We start from the raw sequence: 25,310 nt of genomic DNA, 5'->3' as shown, positions 1-25,310 counted from the left end.
ACCCGCGTCGGCTTTCTGCCTTGCAGCCGTCGGGATGGAGGTGAGAAGACGGCCGTGAAGCGCGCCCGCGCGCTCCCCTGCACCCACAGCAGCCCGCAGCGCTCCCTGCCCCCCTCCCCCGCGGCGGCTGGCCTTGCCGTCGAGTGACAGCAGCCTGGGGGGGCAGGGGGGGCGGGGGCGGCCGGACCAGAGATGCCGGCGGGCATGACGAAGCATGGCTCCCGCTCCACCAGCTCGCTGCCGCCCGAGCCCATGGAGATCGTGCGCAGCAAGGCGTGCTCGCGCCGCGTCCGCCTCAACGTCGGGGGGCTGGCGCACGAGGTGCTCTGGCGCACGCTGGACCGCCTGCCCCGCACACGACTGGGCAAACTCCGCGACTGCAACACGCACGACTCGCTGCTCGAGGTGTGCGACGACTACAGCCTCGACGACAACGAGTACTTCTTTGACCGCCACCCGGGCGCCTTCACGTCGATCCTCAACTTCTACCGCACTGGGCGGCTGCACATGATGGAAGAAATGTGCGCGCTCAGTTTCAGTCAGGAGCTGGACTACTGGGGCATCGACGAGATCTACCTGGAGTCCTGCTGCCAGGCCCGCTACCACCAGAAGAAGGAGCAGATGAACGAGGAGCTCAAGCGTGAGGCAGAGACCCTCCGGGAGCGGGAGGGCGAGGAGTTCGATAACACATGCTGCGCAGAGAAGAGGAAAAAGCTTTGGGACCTACTGGAAAAGCCCAATTCCTCCGTGGCTGCCAAGGTGAGTCTAGGGTCTGGGTGCAGCCAGGCTGGGGGGGGGGGGGGCTTTGACAGCGTCCCCAGAAGAGGGGATAATCCCCTCAGGCTTTTCCTAGGTGGCATTGGTCACCCTTCCTTTTATTATTCAATAATTTATACCCCTATTTTGTTGGAGAAGAGGATTTACAGAGACTTACGTACACCTGTGGCAAGAGAATGGATACTGAGAAATAAGTATGAAGAGACCACCTTGGGAAAACAGAGCCTTGCTGAGATGGAGTAGGGTTGAGTTTGGTCTTTTCTACATAATGCTCCCTGCCAAGTCCCAGACCCAGGTGGAGGTGGGATGCCCTGCAATTTTAATACTTATTCCTGTGTTTATAACCCCAATTTGACCCATGAAGGAAATTAAAGCGACTTACAGACCTGCTTGGAGGACATCGAGATACTGTCAGGCAGTTTTAACATAAGCGAGAAAAATGAGGCAAGGGACTAAGAGGACATGGGGAGTGAGCGAGCATGAGGCATGCAGCTGGCTGTGGGTGCTTATGGGCAAGGGGTCACCCCTGGCTATTTATTTTTTTATTTAGTGAGTTTATTTCAAGAATGGTTTGATGCAGCTTGCAAAGATGCCTTTGGCTGTTGGAAGAAGATGTCGATTTCGACGTAGGAGAGAAAAATGAGGCACTCATTTTGTTTGTTCCTAAAAAAAGGAGGAGTAGCAGGCAAGAATGTGTTTGACCACACAGGCTTGGCCAGGGGGTCCTTTGTGAGGCAGAGTAAGGGACTGAGAAAGGCTTGGGGTGGGGGCCGGGCCAGGCCTGGAGGTCGTTTGTTGATGAGGGATGGTGCTTCCTAGCTGCCTGGGAGAGATGGGGGCCTGTCTTCCTGCAGCCAATGTGCTAGGTGTTGGGAGTGAATGTCAACACAGTGTGTTCCGGGCTATGAAGGAAGTCTTGTGCAGCCCAGAGAAGAAAGGTGTTGATATTGAAATCCAGAAAGATCAAGTGGAGAAAGACATGGAGAATATAACTCACTCTGAGAGCAGGGCCTCAAAAAGGGGGTTGGCAAGTGTATGCACAGCAGAATGTGAAGAGGAGGATGGAGTCCCCATGTGTGAGCTGAAAGCTGGCTCCATCCAGCCTGGCTTCTCTTGTGGGGTCCCGTGGCTTAGTTGGCCTCATCACAGACCAGCAGGGCCAGGTCTCAAGGGGCCTCTTTGGGTCCTTTGCCCAGATCTGGCCACCCGAAAGAGGCCCCTGGTAGTGGATGCAGGAGGGGGTGACCGGCAGTTTGGCAGAGGGAGCCCCACATGTTTACTCCCTTCCCTGTCAACTCTAAGGAACCCAGAGCTTCCTGGGCCTGGTTCCCTCTTCTGAGGCGTGGCCTGCTCCTGGCCATAATCCTGCCCCAGGTTTCATGTCCAAAAAGCATCCCTCTTAAGACAGAGTCATTCACCCTTAACCGGCTTAGGATCAACAGACTTATTTTGCTATTTCCAGGCCTGACACAGGTCCCCCACCCTCTTGAGGCCCAAACAGGCCCGTCCTGTCCAAAGACTTGAGAGTGAGGGGCAAGGAAGGGAAGGGTTCACTTTCCTGGTGAAGAGGCAGCAGGCATGGGGCTGTTTTGGGTTGGCGTCTGGCAGCCAAGCTTGGGAGCTCAGGCTTACAGGAGGTGCTGTTTGGGAGTAAACAGCCTCCCCTTTCTTTTGGGTTAATCTGGTGGCAGAGACAAGCTTCATGACCTCTTATTGATTGTAGGCTGGGGCTGTCGGCTCATATTCCTGGCAGATGGACAGTCTAGGATTTTCTGTAGCAGCCAGAGCTGAAGTGGGGAGGCAGGCAGGCTTGTCAGTCCTCAGTGCAGAAATACACATTGCCATTTACCAACACCTACTATGTAAAGAATGTAGCAATGCAATCAGTCCTTAACACCAACTCTTATATTGGGAGACTCAGAGAGGTTAAGTACCTTGCCTAAGGTCACACAACAGGCCAACAGGTACGGCCAGAAATTCCATCCCAAGTGTTATTTTGAAGACCCTGTTCTTTCTATAATGATTAAGTGCCACAGCCATCTTCCTGGTCTCCCTGCTTCCACTTTTTGCCCTCTGCAATCCATTCTCCACACAGCAGCCAGAGTGAGCTTCTCAAAATGTAAATTGGATCACATTATTCATCAGCTTAAAATCCTCGGAGATTTCCCATCACTGTCAGAATAAAATCCAAATTCTTCACCGTGGCATCCCAGATCCTACAGAATCTAGCCCCCATGACCTCGCTGAGCTTATCTTCCCCCTTCTTTCTCCACCCACTCAGCTCCAGCCCCACTGGCCTCTTTGCTGGTTCCTAAACAAGTCAGGCTTCCTACTACCTCAGGGCCTTTGCACTAACCAATCCTGGTGTCTGGAATGCTCTTCCCCAGATTGTCTCAGGGACCCTTCTACTTATTCAGGTCCCTGCTCAGACAGGCTTTCTGGGAACTCTGTCTAAAACAGCCTCCTTCCCCTTACTGTCTGTCACATCATTCTGTGTCTTTCCTACATAGTCCTTAAGCACCATCGGAGATTGTATTTGTTTCCTTGGTGTTCTCTGTTTCTTCCCCGCAAGAATTCACATGAGTTGAATTCACTGCTCTATTCCCAGAACCCATCCTGGTGCTGGGCACAGAGGAGCCCCCAGTAACTACAAGTGGAATGGATGCATGAATGAATCTCTCCGCTAGTCACTGGGCCTCAAGGATCTGGAGACCCACCACTCCTTCCTCACTTCCACCCACAACCAGGTTCCCTGGGCCTCCAGCCTCCTTCCGTGATCTGCACTTTGCCCACCCCATCCCCGAACATCGCCCCGCCTTGCACGCCTTGCTTGGCAGAACGTGGCCTGTGGAAATTTCTCAAAGGCCGCGGAGTGAGAGGCTTGTGGACCATTTATGGGTTGTGAGGTCAGAAATGGCCGAATCTCATGTGTGTAAGAGCAAAGACAGAATGAGTTTCCAGTCCCAGCTCTACCACCTCCCCATTTCCAGCCTTAGGTAAGTTCTTCACCTCTCCAAGCCCCAGCCTCCTGTCTATAAAATGGAGATAAAAGGCCTACCTTGCAGGGTTTGCATGAACTCATGCTTGTATAAACTTATCTCAGTGCCTGGCACATAGTAGTTAGAGGCTATTGTTATAAACAACAAGGACAGAGTCCCTTCTCTAGGGCTGGGTGGACTGGGTTGCAGCGCAGCCTTTTCCTTCTGATAGCAGCACCAGGGAGGCTGAGCGGATGCTGTTAATAATTGATGGGATGTTCTGGCAACATGGAGACAAACCAAAGCACAGACCCTGGGCTTTGCCATCAGGGGAGCGAAAATCAAAATCCATTAGGCAAAAGGCAGTGAGATTGATTCTTATTTGGAAGCTGGAGTCAGCCCCATCAGGGTGACAGGATTGTGGGGCTGGGGTCACCACTGGGTTTCTGCTTTCTTAGAAAACTCTATAGGGCTTCTCTCAGGAAAGAGGGGGGGAGCTGATTTGCCAGGCCAGGAGTGTCTGTGTTCCCTGGAACAATTTTAGGGTTAAAGCCCAGAGTTAATTTTCTAATTTCCAGAGTAGTTGCTGTTATTGTGCCATGCCCTGATTAGGGGTACTTTATATCCACTATCGCATTGAAATCTCTCCAATCGTCTAATCTAGTAGTGTGCCAGGGAGGGATGTTCTGGGCTGCAAATCACAAGATAGGCAACTCAAAGTGGCTTCAATAGGAGGCAGATACCTTAGATCACGTGTCATGAGATCCCAAGGTACTGGTTTTTCACGTTGAGTTAATGGCTCAGTGATGCCACTGGGATCCCAGATTCTCTCCATCTTTATGTTATTCCAATCCCTGAGGTAGCTTTGTCTTTAGGCTTGATGCCTCATACCCCAAGATGGCTGCCCAGTTCCAGGCATCAAATGTAGATACAATGTCGTCCAACCAGTGAAGAGGGGCATTTTCTTCCACAGGTCACTTTTTTTCTGAAAGGAAAACCTTTCCCAGGAGCCCCCAAGCAGACTTCTCTTTATTTACAATTGGCCAGGATCAGGACATGCTTATGCTCCAGCTGCAAGGGAGCCTGGAAATGTCTCTGGCATTTTCAGATGGGGGGAGGGAATAGATTTGATGAGTGATATTAAGATATTAAGATCCTCTTACAGAAGAGGAAATAGAGGCTCTGAGAGGTAAAGTCACTTGCCCAAGGTCACACAGCTAAGGGCTCAGAAATATTTGTTGAAGGAATGAAAATGGCAGAGCCAGAGTTTGAACCCAGATCCATCTGGTTCCCAAGCCTGTGTTAATCCTGAATCTTGGCTTCATTCAGCCTCTCAGGTCTGTTTTGAGACAGTGAGCCTTCAGAAGTGAATGTGATTTGTATGGATGTGAATTATTATTATTACTTTTATTATTATATACAAAAGTGAGGTGGCCTTTATTTAGGGGCAGTGGTCAGTGTTTTGCCCACCATAAGTTTGATTAAGAGCTTGTGCTATGGGTCCAGTAGATGTGGGTTCATTTCCTGGCCTCTCTCACACCAGGAATAGGACCTTGGGCAAATTCTTTATGTCTCTGAGTCTCAGTTTCCTCATCTAGGAAATGGGAATTATAACAGAGCCAACCTTGTAGGGTCGTTGGGGAGAACCTGCGTAAAGAGCTTAGCCCTGGGCTTGACACGTGGTTAGCGGTCAATAAAGGGCAATGGGGGTTATTGGTGTTCTCACTGAACCCTCTATTCTAGCTGCACCCCAGGTTGGCAGCATCTCCAATTATAGTGCCATTGATTGTAGGGTCACTGCCCGCCCCTTTCGGGGTTCATGTCTCCGGTGTGATGATGCCTCTGCTTCCTTCATCTGAGCCAGCAGTTATTCGTTCATGTACAATCATCGATAAATGAGAGGAACCGATTCAGAATCCGTGGAGTCCCTTCAGCACTATGAATGGTCTGGTGAAGCCCTTATGCCCCATGTTGGTCATCCTGGATGCCTATTTTTATTCCTTGAAGACAATATGCCAGAGACTTCCGAATCCTGGCTGTGGAGTCACAGAGAATAATCCCAGCCTTGCCATTTCCAACCTCTGGACTTGAGGAAAATCACTTCGTTTCTCATAGCCTCTGTTTCTTATTCCATAAATGACGATGATAATAGAATAGAACCCACCTCACGGGGTTGTTGGAAGGATTAAATATAATAGTGTGTGGAAGTACAGAATCTGTGCTCGATAAATCCAGCATCCCCACTTGACAAAGGGAAACCCAGAGGCCCAGGATGCGTCTTTGACTTGCCTGAGGCCACACATCCTGTAGGTAAATGATCAGGGACCACACCCAGGCCTTCCTGACCCCACCGTCACCTCCTTTGAGGCTCAGGGGACTTTCCATTCCTCCAGATGCTTGACCAGGATCGTATCTTGGCAGCTGGTCTCTCAGCAGGTTTGAAAGGCTGCAATGGCCTGGAGACTGTGAAAATGCTTAGGAAGGAAAAGTGCTGGCCAAAGGAGCAGAATTGGACCAAAACTTAACGAACCGGGAGAGAGTGAGCATGCATTAGGCACCAACTCCACACCCAGCTCTCTATATTCTTTACACTTGATAGTGCCACGGATGCGAGCCCTGACAGCAGAGCTGGATCACCCCCATTTAAAGTGTGGCTCCTCTACTCACTAACCGTATAGTTCAGGGCCAACCACTGCTGCTCTCTGGGCCTCGGTTCCTTCACCCATAAAATGGGAGCAGTATCAGGGGCTGCCTCATTGACTCGCTGCCAGAATTAAATGAGTTAAAACAGGCAAAGCACTTCCTTCAGTAAGGTTAATTACTTTTTATTGCCACATTTCATATACTCTTCCTGACAATCCTGCAAAATAAATGAGCTCCTTTTCAAAAAAATATCTTCTAAAATGATGTACACTCATTGTCATTGAGGTTAAATAACTTGTACAAGATCACATAAGCAACTGTGGCAGATCAGGGACCCACCCGGAGATGGCAGAGGTGGTCGGTGCCCCACCCATGCTCTGTTAGCTCTTGCCATTTCAGTGCCACTCACCCAGCTCCTAGCTGCCACCACCCGCCTTTCTTTGCCCAGGGGCTTTCTCTGGCCACTGGAGTCCAGTAGTGCCAAAGTGCTAACAGCCCCCCAGGAGCAGCCCGCAGCTGCTGACTGATGGGAGAAGGTGTATAAATACTCCCAGCTCCCTCACCCCAGGGTGGGGGTGGGGGTAACTCCGAGGCGGATGTTCTACAGGGTTTCTCCCAGCTCCTCCGTGGGACTAAGCCCCACTTGCCCACCGCAGACAGTTGCATGATCGCACACCCTGTTTATTAGCTTCTTTCTCCTCCCTGTCTCACTCCCTCCTCCCTGCCGGTGTTTTCTGGGGTCACTGCCCACATATTCACTTGTATGCAGATCCTTGTTCTTGGATCTGTTTCTAGGGGAACCAACCTAAGACCTGTGGGAAACATCATTTAACCAGATGGAATTTGGTCCCGGAACTGTGTTATAGGCTAAGGAAGTGTTGCAAACCCTATCAGGGATTGTCTTGAGAGAATCCTGGGCTCAGTCAGCCTCATCTCCATCTTCTGGATAAAATGAAAATGGCAGTCGCGGCGGCGGCTGTGGCGGCTCCCTGCCTGTGTCCAGTGTGCCTGGTGCGGTGCAGAGAGCGGTAAATGCACCGTCACGTCAAATTCCCACGGCTGCCTCCTCAGGGAGGATAATTATCCTCATTTACAGCCATGGGAATTGAGGCTCAGAGAGGTGGAGTGGCTGGCCCCAGGCCACACAGCGTATGGGAGGCAGGGACGGATCTCACCCGGGGCTCCCTGGCTCCTGAGACTGTGACCTTGACCGCTGGGCCAGGATGCCACCCTCAGTTCCCCTTCTCGAGCTGGGGAAGCTGAAGTGCTGAGAGATGAGAGATTTAGCCAACATCTCCCACCAGCCTGGGGAGTGTTCCTGTCTCCTGGGCCAGAATGACCTTGTATCCGAAAGCTACTGGATGATACCACTGGAGAAAGGCATTATTTTAATAGAACGTGTTAATAGAGAAGCCCCTACCTTTCTGAGGTGGCAGATTCGTAAGCTTGGGTGTCTCTGACAGGAGTGGGTGTGACCAATGGGGGCTGGGGACTGCGGGAACACCCCAGCCCCCAACTCGGTGGGGGGCCGAGCCAGAGTTCACATGTTAGTAGCGAAGGCACTGGCTTCCTCTTAATTTTTTCCCTGGTGACACAAATAACAAATAAGACATAGCATGGGCACGTGGGACACACTTCTGTGGTTTAAATTGCACCCTGAAGGCTTCCTGGCCAAATGACTCCAGCAAGTCTCCCCTCTGAGACTTATTTTGGTACAGGGCTAATAAATATGGCGTTTTTCATGGAGCAGTGATTCTCAGCCCTGGCTGCACGTTAAGATCACCAGAGGAGCTTTAAAAACACCCATGTTGGGGCCCCACAATTGAAACGGTCTCTGGAGATGGGACTGAGCATTGGTGTCTTAAAAACTCCCTGAGTGGTTTTGATGTTCAGGGAAGACTGGGAAGCCTAGTCATGGAGGACGATCACGGGGTCAGAGTGGCTGTCGCGTGCGGAGCACTGTGCACAGTGCTGGGAACAGACAGAGGCAATGGCTGGGTTCCCTGCTGCTGTGGTTGTTGACCAGGATAATGGACAACCTCTGACACTCCCATCATGGGGCTCACTTCCTCTTCCACTCAAGAAAGCTTTGTGAAGCGAAGTGCGCGAGAGAGTGCAACACAAGTGCGAGTGGCAGATGTCAGGAACGTGGCCCCTTCTCACCACCCACTGTGGCCTCCCTGGGTCTAGGCCCTGCCCTCTCCCCCCTGGACCATGGTAGGCGCCTCCTCTGTCTCTCTCTTTCACTCTCCTACTCCCCCACACAGCCGGAACATCTGGGCAGCTCAGTCTGCTGTTCAAAAGCCTCCCGTGGCTCCCATCGCATGTGGAGGAAAAGCTGAAGTCCTTGTGCCCACCGACAGAACCCATAATCTGGCATCTTTCCTCTCTCCCCAACACCCTTCCAACTTCATCTCCTACCACTCTCCGTTCCACCCTGCTGGCCCCCTTGCTGCCCCTCTGACACACCAGGCACACTCCAGCCTCAGAGCCTTTGTACCTGCTGTTCTTTCTGCCTGGACTCTCTTCCTGCAGACATCCTCGAGACTCGCTCCCCCTCCCCTATTCAAATGTCACCTTCACAGTGAGGCCTTCCCTAACCACCCCATATAAAATAGCGCCCCAGCCCGTCCTATCCCTCTCTCCTGCTTTATTGATCTTCATAGCACGTCCCACCACACGAAATTGCGTATAATTATTTAACTATATATATACTTTCTTTCTCCTCTCTTAAATATAGGTTTCACAGGGCAGGGATTTTTGTCTGTTTTGTTTGCTGTTGTATCCCCAGTGCCTAAAACAATGTTTGCCATAGGGTCGGCACCCAATACATATCCGTTGGACAGATGAATGAATGAATGATGTTATCGTAGAGATAATTGAGGCCACATACTAATTGATGAAAAAAGGAATTGATTCACAAATGTTGGGACTTTTATTACTGCTACTAAACCTATTTCTAGAAGCCTGACTCATCTGCCTCTGCCATGGATGCAGGACGCCTCTTCTGTCTCAACCAGAGCCCAGGGCTCCCCAGCCTCACACTGACAATTGGGCTGGGTGGCCCTGCTATGGAGGGCTGGCCTCGGCAGCACACAGATGCCAGCTGTCCCAGAGAGGAGAATCAAAAACATCTCCAGATATTGCTGAATGTCCCCTAGGGGACCAGGCTACCCCTGGTTGAGAACCACTGGTTTAAAGGTGGGCTCACATGGCTGGGTATAGGTCACGCACAGATGGCTGGAGCTCGGGGGCAACTGAGAATGGGAAAGGGGTGTTTACCCCCTTGAAGAAAAATTGAAGCACTGTTCCCGGGAGAGAGGAGAATAGTGGAATCCACTGCTGGCTCAGAGTCTGTAGCCTCCTGGAGGGAGATAGGCATTACTCAAATGAAAAATTAAATGAAAGAATAATCATCAAGTGTCACATACATGTCATGAAGGAAAGGAACAAGGTGTTTGGATAGAGAATGACAGGGTCTTTCAGTGTAGGTGGCCTTTCTGGGAACCTGGACCTGATTTCCCAAAACTTCAGAAATGATCTTTTCTTTCTAACTTTCCTGAGCCATTTGGCATGCTCTTTTTGTATCCTATTTTCTTCTAAACTTGTTTTACCTCCCCAACTAAAGCAGGATGTTAAGAACATCATAGGCATTTCTAAAGTGTCCTAGAGCAGGTTTGGCCAGCTGCCTGTTTTGTAAATAAAGTTTTATTGGAACACAGACACGCCCATTCATTCATGTATTGTCTGAGACTCCTGTCGCACACAACGAGAGAGTTGAGTAGTCGCAAGAGAGACCATAGGGCCTGCAAAGCTTAAAGAATTATTATCTGGCTCTTCACAGGAAACGTCTGCCAACCTGTGTTCTAAAGCCGCCTTGGGGCCTGGTGCAGAGAAGAGACTAAGTGAATGTTTGTGGGAGGGAGGAAGGGAGGAAATTAGGAAGAGAAGAACAGAGGGAAGGAGGGAGCGAACTGTGTGACCTTGTGCAAATTATTTAACCTCTCTGGGCCATTGGCTCCCTGTCTTGTGAAGGCAGCTGGCCCCTTCTCATCCCTCAGTTCTCGGCTCATGTGTCACCCCTTCAGAGAGGCCCTCCCTGACCTCAAATGACCAGTTTGGACTTGGTGGACTTTATACTCTTTCCACGATAAAAGCGTCTCTATCATTTGTTTTGAGATTAGGCCCACGTGGGGCAGGTGGCCCTCCCCTCCACTTCACCAGAATTTCCCTCCCCTTATTTGCCATCTCCCTGGGAGGGTAAGTGGAAAGAGCTCTGGTTTGGAACTCCAGAGGCCTGGGTTCATAATCCCAACGCTGCCACATATGAGCTACAAGACCCCAGGTGGACACTTTGTCTCTCTGGGCCTCAGTTTCCTTAGCTGGAATATGGGCGTGGTAACCATGGTCAAGCGGGCAATGGGACAGACAGGTGCACTCACCTGTGCCGGAATGCTCAGCACTGCGCCATCCGAACAGATGCTTCATTCATGTTATGTTGTTTTTCCTTCCCCCTTCCTTTTCTCAGAGGGGAAGGGGGAAAGAGAGTCTACTGCAAACCTTGCCTAATCCAGCCTCTGATGGCGTCCTTACTTGCTGGCGCTCTTCAGGCAGTGACTGAGCCAAGGATGGCCAAGGGGTGGGGGGAGGTTAGACCTCTGCCCCAGTCTCTGTCACACACCCCCATTCTTTGATAGGGGTGCAGGAAGTATTCTCCATCTTACTTCAGCTCTATGCAAATGCACCTCCAGTCAAGTCCCCTGGGCCCCCGCCCTCCAGTCTGCTGCCCCCAAGCTTCTCCTTTATAATGATTCTGGACCCTGGTTAGCCTCATGGCTGGAAGAATTGGCCGGGGTTGCAGCTGGGAGCCCCTTATTACCGAATGACCCAATGAAAGGGCAGCTACAGAATTTGGGGGGTGCAGTGAAAAAATGAGAATGTGGGGCTCCTTGCTCACAAATTAGAAGACAGAACATTAAACCAGGCATGGGGCCCCTCTAAGCATGGGTCAAACACCCTTGAAGCCAGCTCTGCCCACTGAGCAGAAATGGCTCAGAGAGGAGTAGCTGGCCCCTCAGTTCTGGAGAGTTTGTCAAGGAACAAGGGCCTCCTCAAGGCCCATGGCTAGGGACAGGGTGGTGGAACCAAACTTACATGGCCATGGGGGCTATGTAAGTAGCATTAACGAATGAAGCAGCTGGATATAAGAACCGCAGTAGTGCAAGTTCAATGATGAAGGCGTGTTCACACTCAACCTTACTGCCAGGAGGCAGCAGGGAGTGGTGGGGACTGTGGTAAACTGGAGGGCATTTGCCTGCCTAGGGAGACGGCCACTCTGCAGCTCCAGGCTTGGTTGTGGGCCCAGCCAGAAATTTAAATTTTCATGTGACGTCTCCCAATTTTTCAATGTTGGTAAATAATTTTTTTAAATTTAAAAACAGTTGGGAGGGCCAAAAGGAATATGCCTGGGGGCTGCATTTGGGGACTCCAGTTTTTGACTCCTGCAATGTCGAGTCTTCGAATGGCTTAAAATGGGAGACGGGATCATTTCTGGCTTCTGAGACCCTCCCACCTAGAAGGGGAAAGGGACTAGAGGGATGGAGCTTGAGTAACAGAAACGATAGGTCCTTCCCCCCATTCCTGGCACTGAGCACAGTATGGAATAGCAAGTGTTTGTTGAATGCATGGCTGACCCACCCCAGTAGGTCTTGCTCCAAAAGTCAAGGCAGATTGTACCTGGCAGATGCTAACATAAGTCAGAGAAATTCACGGGTAAATCCTAAACCTTATTAGCTAATGGTTCCAGCATCTCTCTACCCAACCTCCGACCAGAGCAAGAAGAAAAAGCTGCTGCATTGGTTAGTAAAAGCACTGGATGTTGACTGACTCCAAGCCTCAGCTTCCCCATCTGAAAAATGGGAATAACAAATTCCCTGCTTCTGGGGTATTTGTGAGAATTGAATGAGACAAAACCTATAAAGCACTCAGCAAAGTGCCTGATGTGCAACAAATGTAAGCCACTATTATTTGTATTATTATTTTCATCATCATCATCATTTAAGCATTTGGCTTATTTTTAGGAGCTGTGGGCTGGCAGAAGACTTTATCCTGTAGAATTAAACTTTAATTTAAGGATTTGTGTTGTGTCAGCTCTACAAATCCAGGCTAAGAAGCTTGGGTGTTCAGAAATTCTCTTTAGAATTTACGGTGCCTGGCATTGGAATTCTGGTGCTCAGGGTTGGCATTCTGCTGGTCAACATCACGGTCATGGTGTTCAGCGTTGGAGCACTGCCACTCAAGGTCACAATTCTAGGGTTCAAGGTCAGAATTCTGCCATCAGCAATCAGAATCCTCAAATCCGTAATTGGAGGAGAACGTGGCCAGAGCATCGCTATCCATGATTGAAACTCTAGTGCTCCAGGCCGGAATGAGAATGTTCCAGGTTGGAACTCATGTTCAGAGTTGGAATTCTGAGTTTCAAGGTCAGAACAGTTTGGTGGCTTTCACGGATTGGAATTCTGGCAGACACATTCAGAACGCTGGTGTTTGGAGTCGGAACTCTTGTTCCCAACTCATTACACTGTGAGTCTCGCCCCTTCCGTGTGTCATTACCGCTCCATCCTCCACTCTCCTGGCAGGAGTTCCCAAAGAAATGTAAACCACAGAAGGTCCCCAAACCTCCGCTTAGCCAAGGGGAGTCTGTTACTTACGCATCTTTCTCTTGCTGTTTCTGACACCCATCCGCTCAGGCAGGTGGGGGTGGCATGATCCTCAGGAAGGCTGCCGAAGAATGGCTCCCTTGCCTGCCCCTGCCAAAGACCCTTGAGCATGTTGTCATCTCCATTTAAATACACTTCTTGCTGGGTGACCTGGAGCAGACGCAGGGTAGCCACCCAGCCCATCCCCTGGGGGGCACCTGGATGATCTCACTGCCCTACTGTCCAGTGAAAGACAGTGTCAGGCAAGGGTCAGAACAGTGTGCCAGGGGTTTGTGGCTACCCAGCCAGCGAGATGTGTGGTTGGCAGGGCCATGTGGGGCAGTGGACCAGTCTGCTGGTGACTGCGGTCACTGCAAATGCACTGTTGGTGCCAACTGGGGGAGCTTCATTGATCATGGGAGTGGAGAGGGGCTGAAAAATCATCCTCAGACTCAATTTACAATGGTGTAAACAAGCACTCAGTGGCATGGGAATTGGCAGGGACAACTGAGGGGTTTTGTCCCCTAGTCAGTGGTTATAGCACATCCCCTGCCCCCTTCCCGCTCCATTCCTTTATCTTGCTTTATTTTTTGCATAGCACTTTTCACCATCATATATGTTATATGTTTATTTGCCTATTGTCTGTCCTGTTCCACTATATTGTAAGTTCCATGAGAAAGAAACTCAGTCAGTTTTCACTGCTGGATCCTCTTTGCCTAAAACTCTGCCTGGCATATAGTAGGTGCTAAATCAATATTTGTTGAAGGAATGAATGATTGTTGCCCCTCCTGGTTGGAGGTGGAGGGGAAGGGGCAGTAGGAAGAGGCATTAACCCTCCATGGCTTCTCGTGGCTCTGAGGATAACTTCCCCAGTCTGTATCTGGCCACCAGGCCCTGCAAGAACTAGCATCTGCCTAGCACCCTGCCTTCAGCTCACACGCACATCATGTTGATCCCCTTCATTCTCTCAGCCACACTGGATCTCCTTTCAGACCCTCAGCACATCATGCTGGGTTCCACCTCAGGGCCTTTGCAAGCGCTGTGCCGGCTGCCCGAGCAATCTTACAGCCACTGCACTGGCTGCTTCGGCCTCCCCAAATCTTCCTTTAAATTTGATGTCATTCCCCCCCACGATGGGGCTGATAGTTCTCCTTTCAAGCATTTGTCATTAGATCCCCTTGGTTAATACTTTGGGATGCAACAACCATCATTGTGGGCAGGATTTTCTCAGATTGGAGGTTCCTTATGAGGGAGATCCTCCCCTTTCACTCAGAAAATGTGGAAATCATCCTCTCCTCCCAGACATGTGCCATTCGCATTCAGAGGAGGAAGGGTTTTGGTCTTCCGGGGGGTTCTCCACTGCCTCCAGAGCCTATTGCCATACCAGCCCCATCACTGTGCAGCCACTGTCCCCTCAGTTACTTCCCACCCTTTGGGCTCACTGGGGACTGCAAGGAGTTTAGAGGGTGCAGCCCAGCCTCTCTCTCAGACACGTAATAGCTGACACTCATACACCACTCTTTACAGCCACTCCTTCAACACGTACAAGGCGACATTTGTTATTGTGACCCTCATTTGACAGATGCGGAAACTGAGCCCCAGAGGGATAAGGGACACATGCAAGGATGCAGCAGGAGATGGCAGGGCAACATCTGAACCCAGGCTGTTACCTCCAGCCCCGCCTGGGTGCCAAGCCAGTGCACCCCAATTCTCGTCTCTCCAGAGCTGCCTCCTCACTTGCTTCTTCCTTTTATTCTTGGTCTTCTTGCCTTTCTCCTTTTGCTCTTCTCCCTTTTCTCATTAAGTCATTCAAACTCCCCAAGTTTTTAAACAACCGCAGATGTGGGGATGTTTGGTTGTATTTTTCAGATTCCAGAAATAGTAAGGGTATGGGTTTTTTTTTTTTCACACCTTTAATGACATAAGAGAGGGAGGAGGGGAAAGGCAGGAGTTTTGGGTTTGATTTGCTGGAGGTTGGGGTGGGGAGGTAATAAATCTCACCCTGGCCTCCAAGGCTCCACGTGGCTGGAATCCCTGCCCCCCTGACTTCATCTCTCACCAGCATCTCTTGATTCCCCGTGTCCAGCTGTGCTGCTCTCCTGCTCTCCAAACTCCTTTGTATGCGCTATTTCCTCTGCCTGAGATTCTTTCCCTCTTTTCTTCACACAATCATTGCCTGCTCATCCTGAAGCTCCCGGATAGAAAAATCACCTCCTCCCAGAAGTGTTCCCTGGTCTCTCTAAATAGATCAAATCCCCCAGTTAATGGTTTTTCAAAGTTCCCTGTGCCTCTCTTGAATGGCCTTTGCTCCCATTGTAATTTCACATCTGTTTAAGTGATTATCTGGCTCATGCGCTTGTCTCTGAGCCAATACCTGTGGCTGGGGAGGACATCAGTGATGGGACCAGCTTGGCTCACAGGCCACTACTGGGTCCAGGGGAGCTACCTAAAATAGGTTTGGCTTAATATTCTTTATAGTTAATTCATGTATTTTAATCAGGTTGTTTTAAGAGGAGATTTGATATTGTGGAATTGGTACCACTTGCCATAAATCATGTCATGAAATTCTAGCTGGATGCTGGAACCTGCCACTTGCTCTCTTTGGGTTAAAAGGGGAGATATACATGTTAGAGGGGTGATAAAGTGCCATTAGCTTCAGGCTGGGACCTTCCCCTCAAGGGAGTCTGACGGGGTGGGAGAGAATTGGAAGGGGGGCACCTTCTCACTCTGTGAACCAGTGTGATTTGATGTCTGGTCCACATACAGCTAAACCAGTCCTGGCTGCGTATGAGAATCACTTCGGGAGCTTTGAAAACTCCCAGCACCCAGCCCACACCTCAGACTAATTAAATCAGAATCTCTGGGGGTGGGACCCAAGGATTGATAGTTTTCAAAGCTCCCCCTGTGATTCCACTGTGCAGCCAAGGTTGAGAAACCCAGACTTCACCCAGTGCTGGTGGTGAGTGGCCTCCATTGGTGTGCACGGGGTCCGGCGAGGCCAGCAGGCCACAGGAAGGCCCGCTGGGAGGCTGGGGGAGGGAGGCTGGGTGCCCTGGGCTGGTCAGGGTGTCTCACAGAGAGCAGAGCTCCTGTTTCTCCAAGGAACTCACTGAGCAGGAGTCTGGGAAGGGGCTCTTAACACTGACCAGTGATAGGGATACATGCGTCTGTTTTCCAAGTCTGGAAAGATTCAATTCCCAGAATGAAATTCAACCCCCACCCGGATCCTATCCCTGCCCTCAGGGGTCTGACTGCTTGTTACCTGAACCGGCTGTTAGCTCTCTGTCCTTCCGTCTACCATGTGAGACCCAGCTCCGCTGCTCACCACCTGTGTGGCCTTGGGCACTCATCAAGCCTTTGACCTTCACATTCCTCATCTGCGTAATGGGTCCCAGAGATGGGCTCTGTCCTCTCTGAAGGCCTGTGCGTCTTCCTGAGGGGAGGCCACTAGTGGCTCTTTAAGCACAGACCCAAGCCCTGAGGTCAGGGTTCTCAACCTCCAGGCAGCATTCAGATTCCCAGGTTTACTCCTGGACCCACAGAATTAACGTCTCTAGAAGCAGCCCAGGAATATGCATTCCTAACAAGGCTCTCAGCTGATTCTGATGCAGGTTGTCCTGCAAAAGTCCTAAAAGCATATTGTGTATTGCTTATGACTTAGTGTTCGCCATAAAAGCCATTTATCCAGAGACTCAGCCCATGTGAACCACGTGCTCCCCCTGACAGATGTAGGAACTGAGACTCAGAGAAGCTGAGTCCTTAGCCCAAGTTTCTGTAGTGAGGACATGACAGAGCTGGGGTTCAAACCCTGAGCCTTCCTAACTCCAAAGCTGGGCGATCTTCCTCCATCTATCGACCTGCCTCGCACCATCCCATCCTGCAAAAGTGAGCGTGAGTTGGAGGAATAGCCGGTCTCTGTGGGGTGGGGGGTAGTTAGGGGGATTGGGGGACGATTATTTCTGACACCTGGGATACAAGCACCCGGCTGCCTGTGAGAAGCATATGGGGGCATGGACTCTGAAGCCAGAAGGCCTGGGCTCAAATCCCAGCCCTGTCACTTACTGCCAGGGTGGCCTTGGGCAGATGACTTCCCCTCCCTGGGCTCCAATTTCCTCATTTGTGAATGGGGATAATGATTGGCTGCTGTAAGGATTAAATGCCTTAACATATGTAAGGGTTTAAACTAGTGTCCACATTAGAAAAACTCTCAATATGTGTAAGCAGTTATTAAAAGGACAAATTTTGAAGCAGTCAAGCTGGGGAACCCATGATCCAGAGGACAAGCCCAACCCTTGGGGGTCAGACAAGCAGATTCCCAGCAGGCATTCTAACTCGGGACCGAGAGCAATAAAACATGAGACGTTCAACCGCTGTCAATTTGTTTGGAATTTTGCAATCAGAAGGTTCTAGAAAGCAGCTATTCTCATTTCAGCATACCTGTGCTTTTTGTGTTTTATACAGTTTGATGTTTCTCTTCTGGATTACATACTGGGTGGCAGGATAACATTTTCAGGGTTTAGAAGCTCTAGATGCCCTCTAGACACGGGAGGAGGAGGCAGTCCTGTGTCTCTGCCACGTTTTAGCTGGGTGGTCTCCAGCTCAGCCCTCTCCCCTCAATGCAAATGTCTGGCTGGCTTGACATCATTCCTCAAACTTGACACATCCAAAACTAACCCCCAGATCTCCCACTTCAAACTTGCTCCTGCTGATTTCCCCGCATCTCAGCTCCTCTTTCATTGCCCTCAGATCAAAAGTCTGGGAGTCATTCCTAACTCCTCTGTTTTGTTAATAATTCTACATCCAATCTCTGGGCAAATCCTGGGGACCCTACTTTCCAAATATATTGAGAATCCCGTCTCTTTTCCCCACCCTTGTTATCGTTCTAGACCCAGGTGGGGGAACTTTTTCTTGGAAGGTCCAGAGAGGAACTATTTTAGGCTTTGCAGGCCAAGAGGCAAAATGGAGGCTCTTATGTAGGTACTTATACAATTATTTAAAATGTAACCATTTAAACTTGTGAAAACCATTCTCAGCTTTTAGGCTGTATAAAACATGTGGTGGACTGGATTGGGCCTGCCAGCCATGGTTTGCCAACCCCTGCTACAGACCAGTGGTTCTCTCACAGTCTTGGGGTGTATGTGTTACTGGCATTTATGGGTGGAGGCCAGAGAGGCCACTAAATATCCTGCAATACTCAGGATACACACACACACCTCCACACCCCACCACCACCACCACCACCACCACCAACAACAACAACAGAGAATTATCTGGCCCCAAATGTCAATAGTGCTGAGGTTGAGAAACTGCTATAGGCCCAGCCCCTGTCGTTTCTTGCCTGGACGATTGCATTCACCTGCTCACTGGTCTCCTGCTTCCGTACTCGCCACCCCAGCCCCAGGCCCACCCTCCCCACAGCAGCCAGAGGAATCCCTCAGAACCTAAGTCAGATCGTGGCACCTCTCACTCAGAGCCTCTTCCCATGGCCCCACCTGACTCAGAACAAAGCCGGGTCTTTACAGGGGCCCCCATGACCTCTCTGACCTCATGTCCCACCCTCCAAGAACCCACCCCAGGGCCTTTGCATGGCCTGTTCCTGCTTTTGTCTGCATGACTTGCTCCCTTGCCTCCAAGTTTTTGCTCATATTTCACCTTTTTCCTTCCCTGACGATCCGTTTTTAAATGGCTCCACCCCCTGTGCTCTTATCCCATTCCCTGCTGTATTTTCTCCAAAACAATTGTAACATTCTTCTCTACCCATCCCTCACCCACTTGAATATTTGCTCCAGGCAGGCAGGGATTTCTGTTTTGTTTGTCTCCAGCACCCGAAGTAGTGCCTGACACAAAGGCGGTGCCTAATCAATATTTGTTAATGAATGAAGTCACTGCACCTCTCTCAGCCTCAGTTTCCCGTGTGGAGCATTTAGCCCCTGGCTGACCTACCTCAAAATGCTGAGCTAACAGATGTTTTGCTCACTCTAGAGTGCAGTGCCCAGGGGAGAGGGACTTTAGATTGGCATGGGGGAACGTGAGGGGCAGCTCTGGCCTTGGCCCTGCTCAGGGCTGAAGGGGCCAGTGCCTTCCTTGGCCTGGGTGGGGGCTGCAGGCCTGGCCCTCCCCTTCCCCAAGGTGCCTCCACCACATCTAACCCACTGCTGAGCCACACCACCTTCTCAAAGGATCAGATCTCACCTTCCTCCTGTCACCTGTCAAGGTCTCCCCTGAGGCCTGTCCAGCCCTCCTTGTCTTTCTTCACCTTGTAACTTCATCCGCCCTGCCTGATCCTGGAGCTGAGCTGGGCTGCAGCCCATCTTCCCTCGGTGAGCCCCCCCAGGGAGCACATAAGCTCAGAGAGTCCCAAAGCTAAGATTCTGAAGTTCTACCATCAGTGTCTCGTGGCTCCTAGAGATCTACAAATGTAGTGGGTACAACTTGAACTCTGTATACCCAGGTGAGTAAGCAGAGCCACTTATTTTTCAAACACTGGACTTCATTTTCATTGATGGCCTGCAGTGCTGGCTGGTGGAAACTTAATCTCAGTTCAGTCTATTCCCCTTTCTTCTGAGGGTTGGCCCTAAGTTAGGGAGGTTTAGGTCACGATAAATTAATACAATAAAGGGACAGCCAATGTGTGGGTGCCCTTTTACAGGCTGGTGCACCCCATCTCCAACTGCCATGAGTATCCGCTGCGGATAGTTTTCAATCCCCCCCTTCTCACATCTGCCCCCTTCTCACAGTTGCCCTTGGCCAATGGGAGCTGCCTGCCTGGTGGCTTACAACCTGCAACAGCGCCTCCCATCCCCCCACCCCATCCCCCTCACCTCCCCCCACCCCTCCCAGCCCCCACCCCTTCATCTTCAGGGTGGGCTCTCATTGGCCCCACCCTCACAAGCCCAGACCCCAGGCCACTCCTCCTCATCTCTACTGGGCTGAAGTTTTGTCTCTTCTGCTGACTCAGTGGAGGGGATGGCCAGAGGGGCTTCTGTCCAAGTGTTTGTTCACAAAGCTTTTATAGGCAGGACTGGCCTGCCCTCCCTGCCCTCTCTGCCAGGCACGCTCCCCAGCCCCAGCGTGAAAGTTCTGGCAAGCTGGGCCTTGTTTCCCTTCGGCCAGGGTTTTCTGAGGTTTAGCTTGGCAGCCTTCCGCACCGACTTTGGATGGCTTAATGAAGTTGGGAGAGGCTCCATGCCAGCTCCCCATTAACGTGGCTTTTTGAGAGTGCCGCAGGGGCTCCCAGATCTTTTGGCCTGCTCAGGTCAGGAGGCAGAAAGGATGAACTAGGCAGGGAGAGAATGATGAAGTCAATAGTGCTAAGGGGCTGTGTGACCTTGGACAAGTCACATCCCTTCTCTGGGTCTTGGGTCCCCCAACTGTAACAGGAGGAGGTTGGGCTGGGCCATTCCTTCCAGTTCATTGCTGTACCCATTCATTGAAAAACGTGTATTGAGTGCCTACTATGTACCAGGCACTCTTCTAGGTGCTGGGGACATAGGGACATAGCAGTGAATAAAACAAACTCCCTGCCATTGTTCTTGTGGAATATAATATTCCTAGCAAGGAGAATAGAGAGAATGTGGGATTTAGAGTCAGAAGACCTGGACTGGCCTTTTTCTTCTTCTTCTTCTTCTTCTTCTTTTTTTTTTTTTGGTCACTGACTTTTCTACAACCTGTCTCCTAATCTGTAAAATAGGGTTGTTCTGAAGCATCAGTGAGATAGCAGATGTAAATGTTGTTGGGAGAAACCACACACATCTAATGCTTATTAAGCACCTCCTATGTTCCGTGACACTAATGTAGGTGACCACTGTAGCCTCTCCATGAGGTGGGATACTGGAATAGTGGCAAGCAATGGCTTTGGAGCCAGACTGGCTTCACATCCCAGTTCTCTCACTTCCTAAACTGGCTGAACCTCTCTGTGCCTCGGGTTTCCTTGGGTTTCTTCTCCATGAGAGAGGGGTAAAAACTGGATCTGGATTATAGGACTTGTACGGCCCTTAGAGAAGTGCTCGGCGCTTAGTAAGTGCTCCATGCAGAGGAATTTTTATGAGAACAGGTTATTCGTCCCATTTTATGGAGAAAAATACTGAGCGGTGAAGCACTTGCCTGAGGTCACCCAGAGAGAAGGAAAGGAAGGGGGTATTGAAAGAGTCTCCCTGGTCTGACCCCCTTCCTTAGCCATATGAACTTGGAGAGGCTGGGTTGAGCTGCAAACAGAGGCCAAGGGATTCTCTTCTTTATAGCTCAGAAATACCCATTTCTGAGTGTGTCCCCGGGCACATCCATGAGCACCTGTGCACACGTGTGCAAGTTTGTGTTGCTTTGTGTGCATGTTTGCACATGTCTGAGCATTCATGATAGCCATCATCATCAAGAAGGAGAACATACTGTATGATTCCCTTTATCTGAAGTTTAAGAACAGGCAAACTAAACTACGTGAGAGAAATTGGAACAGTAGTTGCCTCTGGGGATACTGACTGGAAGGGGGCCTGAGGGAACTTTCTGCCAGAAGGAAGTGTTCTGTACCTTAATTGAGGTGGTGGTTACACTTGTATATCCATTTAGCAAAAGCCATTGGAATGAACACTCAAAACCTGGGCATTTAATTATATGTTTATTATAGTTCAATAAATAAAAGAGAATTGGAAAAAATAATGAGTATTGGAGAAAAGAGCTGTCATTTATTGAGGGCGAACAGCTACATGCCAGGCACTGTTCTAGGCACCTTACAGGCATTGTCATTTAATCCTCACAACTCCATGTGATATGCCCATGTGGACATGCATGTAGTGTGTGTATACATGTTCAAAAGTCCTGTGTGTATATGTCTGGAGCTGTTTCATGAGTGGTTTACAGAGCACGGTGCACATGTGTATGCTGATTCATGACCACACACAGGGACTTATGTGGGTGTGCATGAGGGTGCAGCTGAGTCCATAGATATGTCCATGGGAGTAGATGGCTGTGGCCATGAGCATGCCACATGCGTGAGCATTAATAAATCACTCTCCTCTCCCTGTGCGGGCTGCTAGTTAGATGCTAATGGCATGGAGGGACCCTGGTCTGTGTAGACAAATCAAGCGCTGTTAGACAAAAATGGCAGGGGATTGACAACCAGCTGCCTATGCCAGGGAGGGGTGGGGACGTCTGGGCCCTGGGCAATTAGCATCTCCAAAGGGTGTCACGGCTGAATGGTAGCTAATTTGCAGACATGGCCAAATCAGCCAAGCCTTGCAGTTGCTGCGTGGGGGATGACTGGCCTCCCTGAGGATTTGAGTCTGCTCTCCTGCTGGCTCCTCCTGGCTTCTGGCTTTGCCCTGGGAGGAGCCCACTCTGGGACAGCTCTCTTTAAGGGTGTAAACAGTGCCTGCCTGCCTTTGCCAGCCCTGCCTCTGTCCTCTCCACCCTCTCTGGGGATGGTTGGCCTTGTGAGCTGAGGAAGATGCAGAAGCTCAGAGAGGTTGAGCAACTTGGCCAGGGTCAAACAGCCACTCGGCTGCTGCCCGGGAGCTGAGCTTAGGTTTTCAGACTTGCAGGCATTATGTGTCTCCCAACACCATCAGACATTTACATGCAGTTTCATGGTTTTTTTTTGCCATTTCCTTTTTCCAAAGGTATTATTATTTTCTTAGTATTTTTTCCTTAAATGGCTTACTTTGTCAATTTAAACAATTTATTTTAAAAGGAACTTGTCCTAAATGGAAAACCAGTACCTGATGGCACAAATTGAAGTAGGATAACCAACTGCCCCATCCTGGTTTGCTTGGGACTGAGGGGGATGTTTAATTTAAAAACTGGGATGGTCTCTGTTTAGCTGGCCACCCTAAATTGAAGGCAAGTGTAAAAATGAATACAGTAAAAACAAAACTGGGTTACTGGGGGCTGGGTCTGCCAGCAGCTATGACCTGAGAGCCAGTCCTCTGTGCTAAAAAGGGAGCTTGGCAAGGGCTTCTTTCCCAGAAGTCCTAGCAGTCCTTGACTTCACTTTGATTGGCTTGATTTGGATCATGTGCCCAACCCTGAGCCAATCATTGTTGCCAGGGGAATGCACAATTCTGATTGGCCGAGCCCAGAGCCAGTTGTCTAATCCCCCAAGTCACATGACTGGAGCATGGGGGACAGGTGGCTCCCCAAAAGGGGGAGAGGATTTGTTACTAGAGGGGACCTGTGGCCTGAAACGGCAGATGACACTCCACCACCACCCTCCCCCTGCGCCCTATCCTTGCAGGCATCACCTCTTGCTGACCCAGAACCTGGCTCCCGATCTGCCATCTGCTTGCCCTGTCCCTTTGGCTCTCTGGGCCTCAGCTTCCACATACATAAAATGGAATGTTGTAGGAAGTTGAGCTGAATGATCTCTAAGCCTCTTCCAGGCTTGGACATTATGAGATTTGTCTTCCCTTGGGCAATTATTACTGGTGTTTTGTGGTTGTTAATGTTTTTCTCCTTCTCCTTTGCCCAGGGATAGATGAGAAAGTGGGAGGTCCTATGGCATGATGAAATGAGTGTAAGGAATTACGAGGTTCAAATTCCAGCTCTGACACTTTCTGGCTCTAAGATTCAGGGCAAGCCATTTCACTTCTTTGAACCTCACTTCTGTCATCCATAAAATGGGAAGAATAATAGTATCTACTCGGAAAGGTCACAATGAGGATTAAAACTAGCAAAAGGCTTTGGTGAAGGAGGTATGTCTGTTGGAGTACATTTGCCTGTAAGAAACAGAAAATCAAAGTGGCATAAACAAGAAAGGGCATCTATTAGTGTAACTGAAAAATCCAGGTGAGGTTTAAAGGGAGGGGGTCAAAATGTCATCCAATGTCTGATTCACTCTGCTTTGCTTTCCTCTCAGTTTTGCCCTTGGGCTGGCTCCCCTCATGGGAGCCCCAAGAGCTATGGTACTTCCTGGCTTCACATCTGCACATCACACCATCCGAGAGAAAAGAAAACTAGCATTCCCAGCAAAAGTCTCTGAAGTCAGTCCAGTTGGAGTAGTTTGTCACATGCCCCTCTCTGAGCAATCTCTGTGGCTGGGTGATGCAATGTGCTGATTAGTTTATCCCTGGGATCAGGGATGCAGGCAGAGTAAGTGTCCTCAGAACCGCCCGGGTCCCCAGTAGACACAGGGAAGTTGGGAAAGAAAGGGAAAATGAATGTGGAGAATGATGCAATCAGATGTTTAACCATCACCAGAGACTCTGGTGCTGACCCTCTGAAAGGGCTTTCAGGGATGTCTCCTCCTGTCTTTCACTGTCATTTTACACAAGAGGGAAACTGAGGCTCCGAGAGAAGGTGAGGTTGCCCAGAAAACAGATGCTGGGATCTGACTTTGCTGGGATGCTGTAAGACCCAAGTAAGATAATAATGTTTTGAGAAAGAAGGAAACAAAGGAGGAAGGACCAAAACATACTGAGCACCTTTGTGCCAGGTTGTCTCCATCCATCATGTCACTTAGCTCTGTGACCACCCTAGGAAGTGGGTTCTATCTTTGTCCCCATTTTACAGATGGGAAAAGTGAGGCTCAGAGAGCTGAGGAGACTTGCCCAGGGACCCACACTAGGAAGTGGTCCAGCAAGGATGCGAAGCTGGCTCTGTTTGAATTCTGTTCAGAAGGATATTTGCATTTAGTGTGCACTTACTGCATGCTAGGTACTTCTTTGCCCGCCATCTCTTACTTGAGTGGTCAATGTGTCTGTCCCCATTTTCCAGACACCCTGTCTGTCCATAGCAAGGGGACAGTTCTCCAGAAATATCAAGGATGCCTTCTTGGCTGCCAGAAATGGTCTATTTTTCAAGCTGTCTTTGCCAACAGGCCCTTTGCCCTTCTTCCTTGCTCTTTCTTTCTGGAACACTCCCTCTTGCCTGCCCCTTTTCTGGCCTGGCAACTCCGTTTCGGGAGCTTCTGCGTCTTCCAGGTTCCTGGTACCCAATCCTGGAACAGGGTGAGAAGGTTTTTCTGCAGACACCAAGCTTTTGCCTCCTTGGGCCCCAGGGCTCAGCCCCGCCCTGGGCTGCCCCCTCCCCGGCCCCTCCCCCGCACTGGTTTCGTGCCAATGTTTGGGCTGCTACGGCCCTGGCTAGGCTCGAAAAAGGAATTATTTCTGTCTCCTGCATAGTTCTCAGCCCAATTCCCAAAACGGGAAGTGGCCTGGGAGAGCCTCCCAACCCCCAACTCCACAGGAGAAGGGAGGGAGAACTTGGCAGAGCTGGGAGAAAGGAG

The 25,310-nt window shown here is 50.3% G+C and overlaps 1 protein-coding gene across 1 annotated transcript in view; it reads left to right on the top strand.

Annotated features, from left to right (window-relative positions):
* KCNB1 (potassium voltage-gated channel subfamily B member 1) overlaps window positions 1-25,310 on the top strand; it is a 96,359-nt gene that overhangs the window by 1,468 nt on the left and 69,581 nt on the right. The window contains exon 2 of the mRNA XM_037812068.1: window positions 27-759. Within this exon, the coding sequence (XP_037667996.1) occupies window positions 193-759 (567 nt within the window). The 5' untranslated portion in view covers window positions 27-192. The remainder of the gene's footprint in view (window positions 1-26; window positions 760-25,310) is intronic.

Source organism: Choloepus didactylus, chromosome 19 (genome assembly GCF_015220235.1).
Source record: "Choloepus didactylus isolate mChoDid1 chromosome 19, mChoDid1.pri, whole genome shotgun sequence".
Lineage (NCBI taxonomy): Eukaryota > Metazoa > Chordata > Mammalia > Pilosa > Megalonychidae > Choloepus > Choloepus didactylus.
Note: the sequence above shows the minus strand (reverse complement) of the source record. Positions and strands in the feature narration are given on the sequence as shown.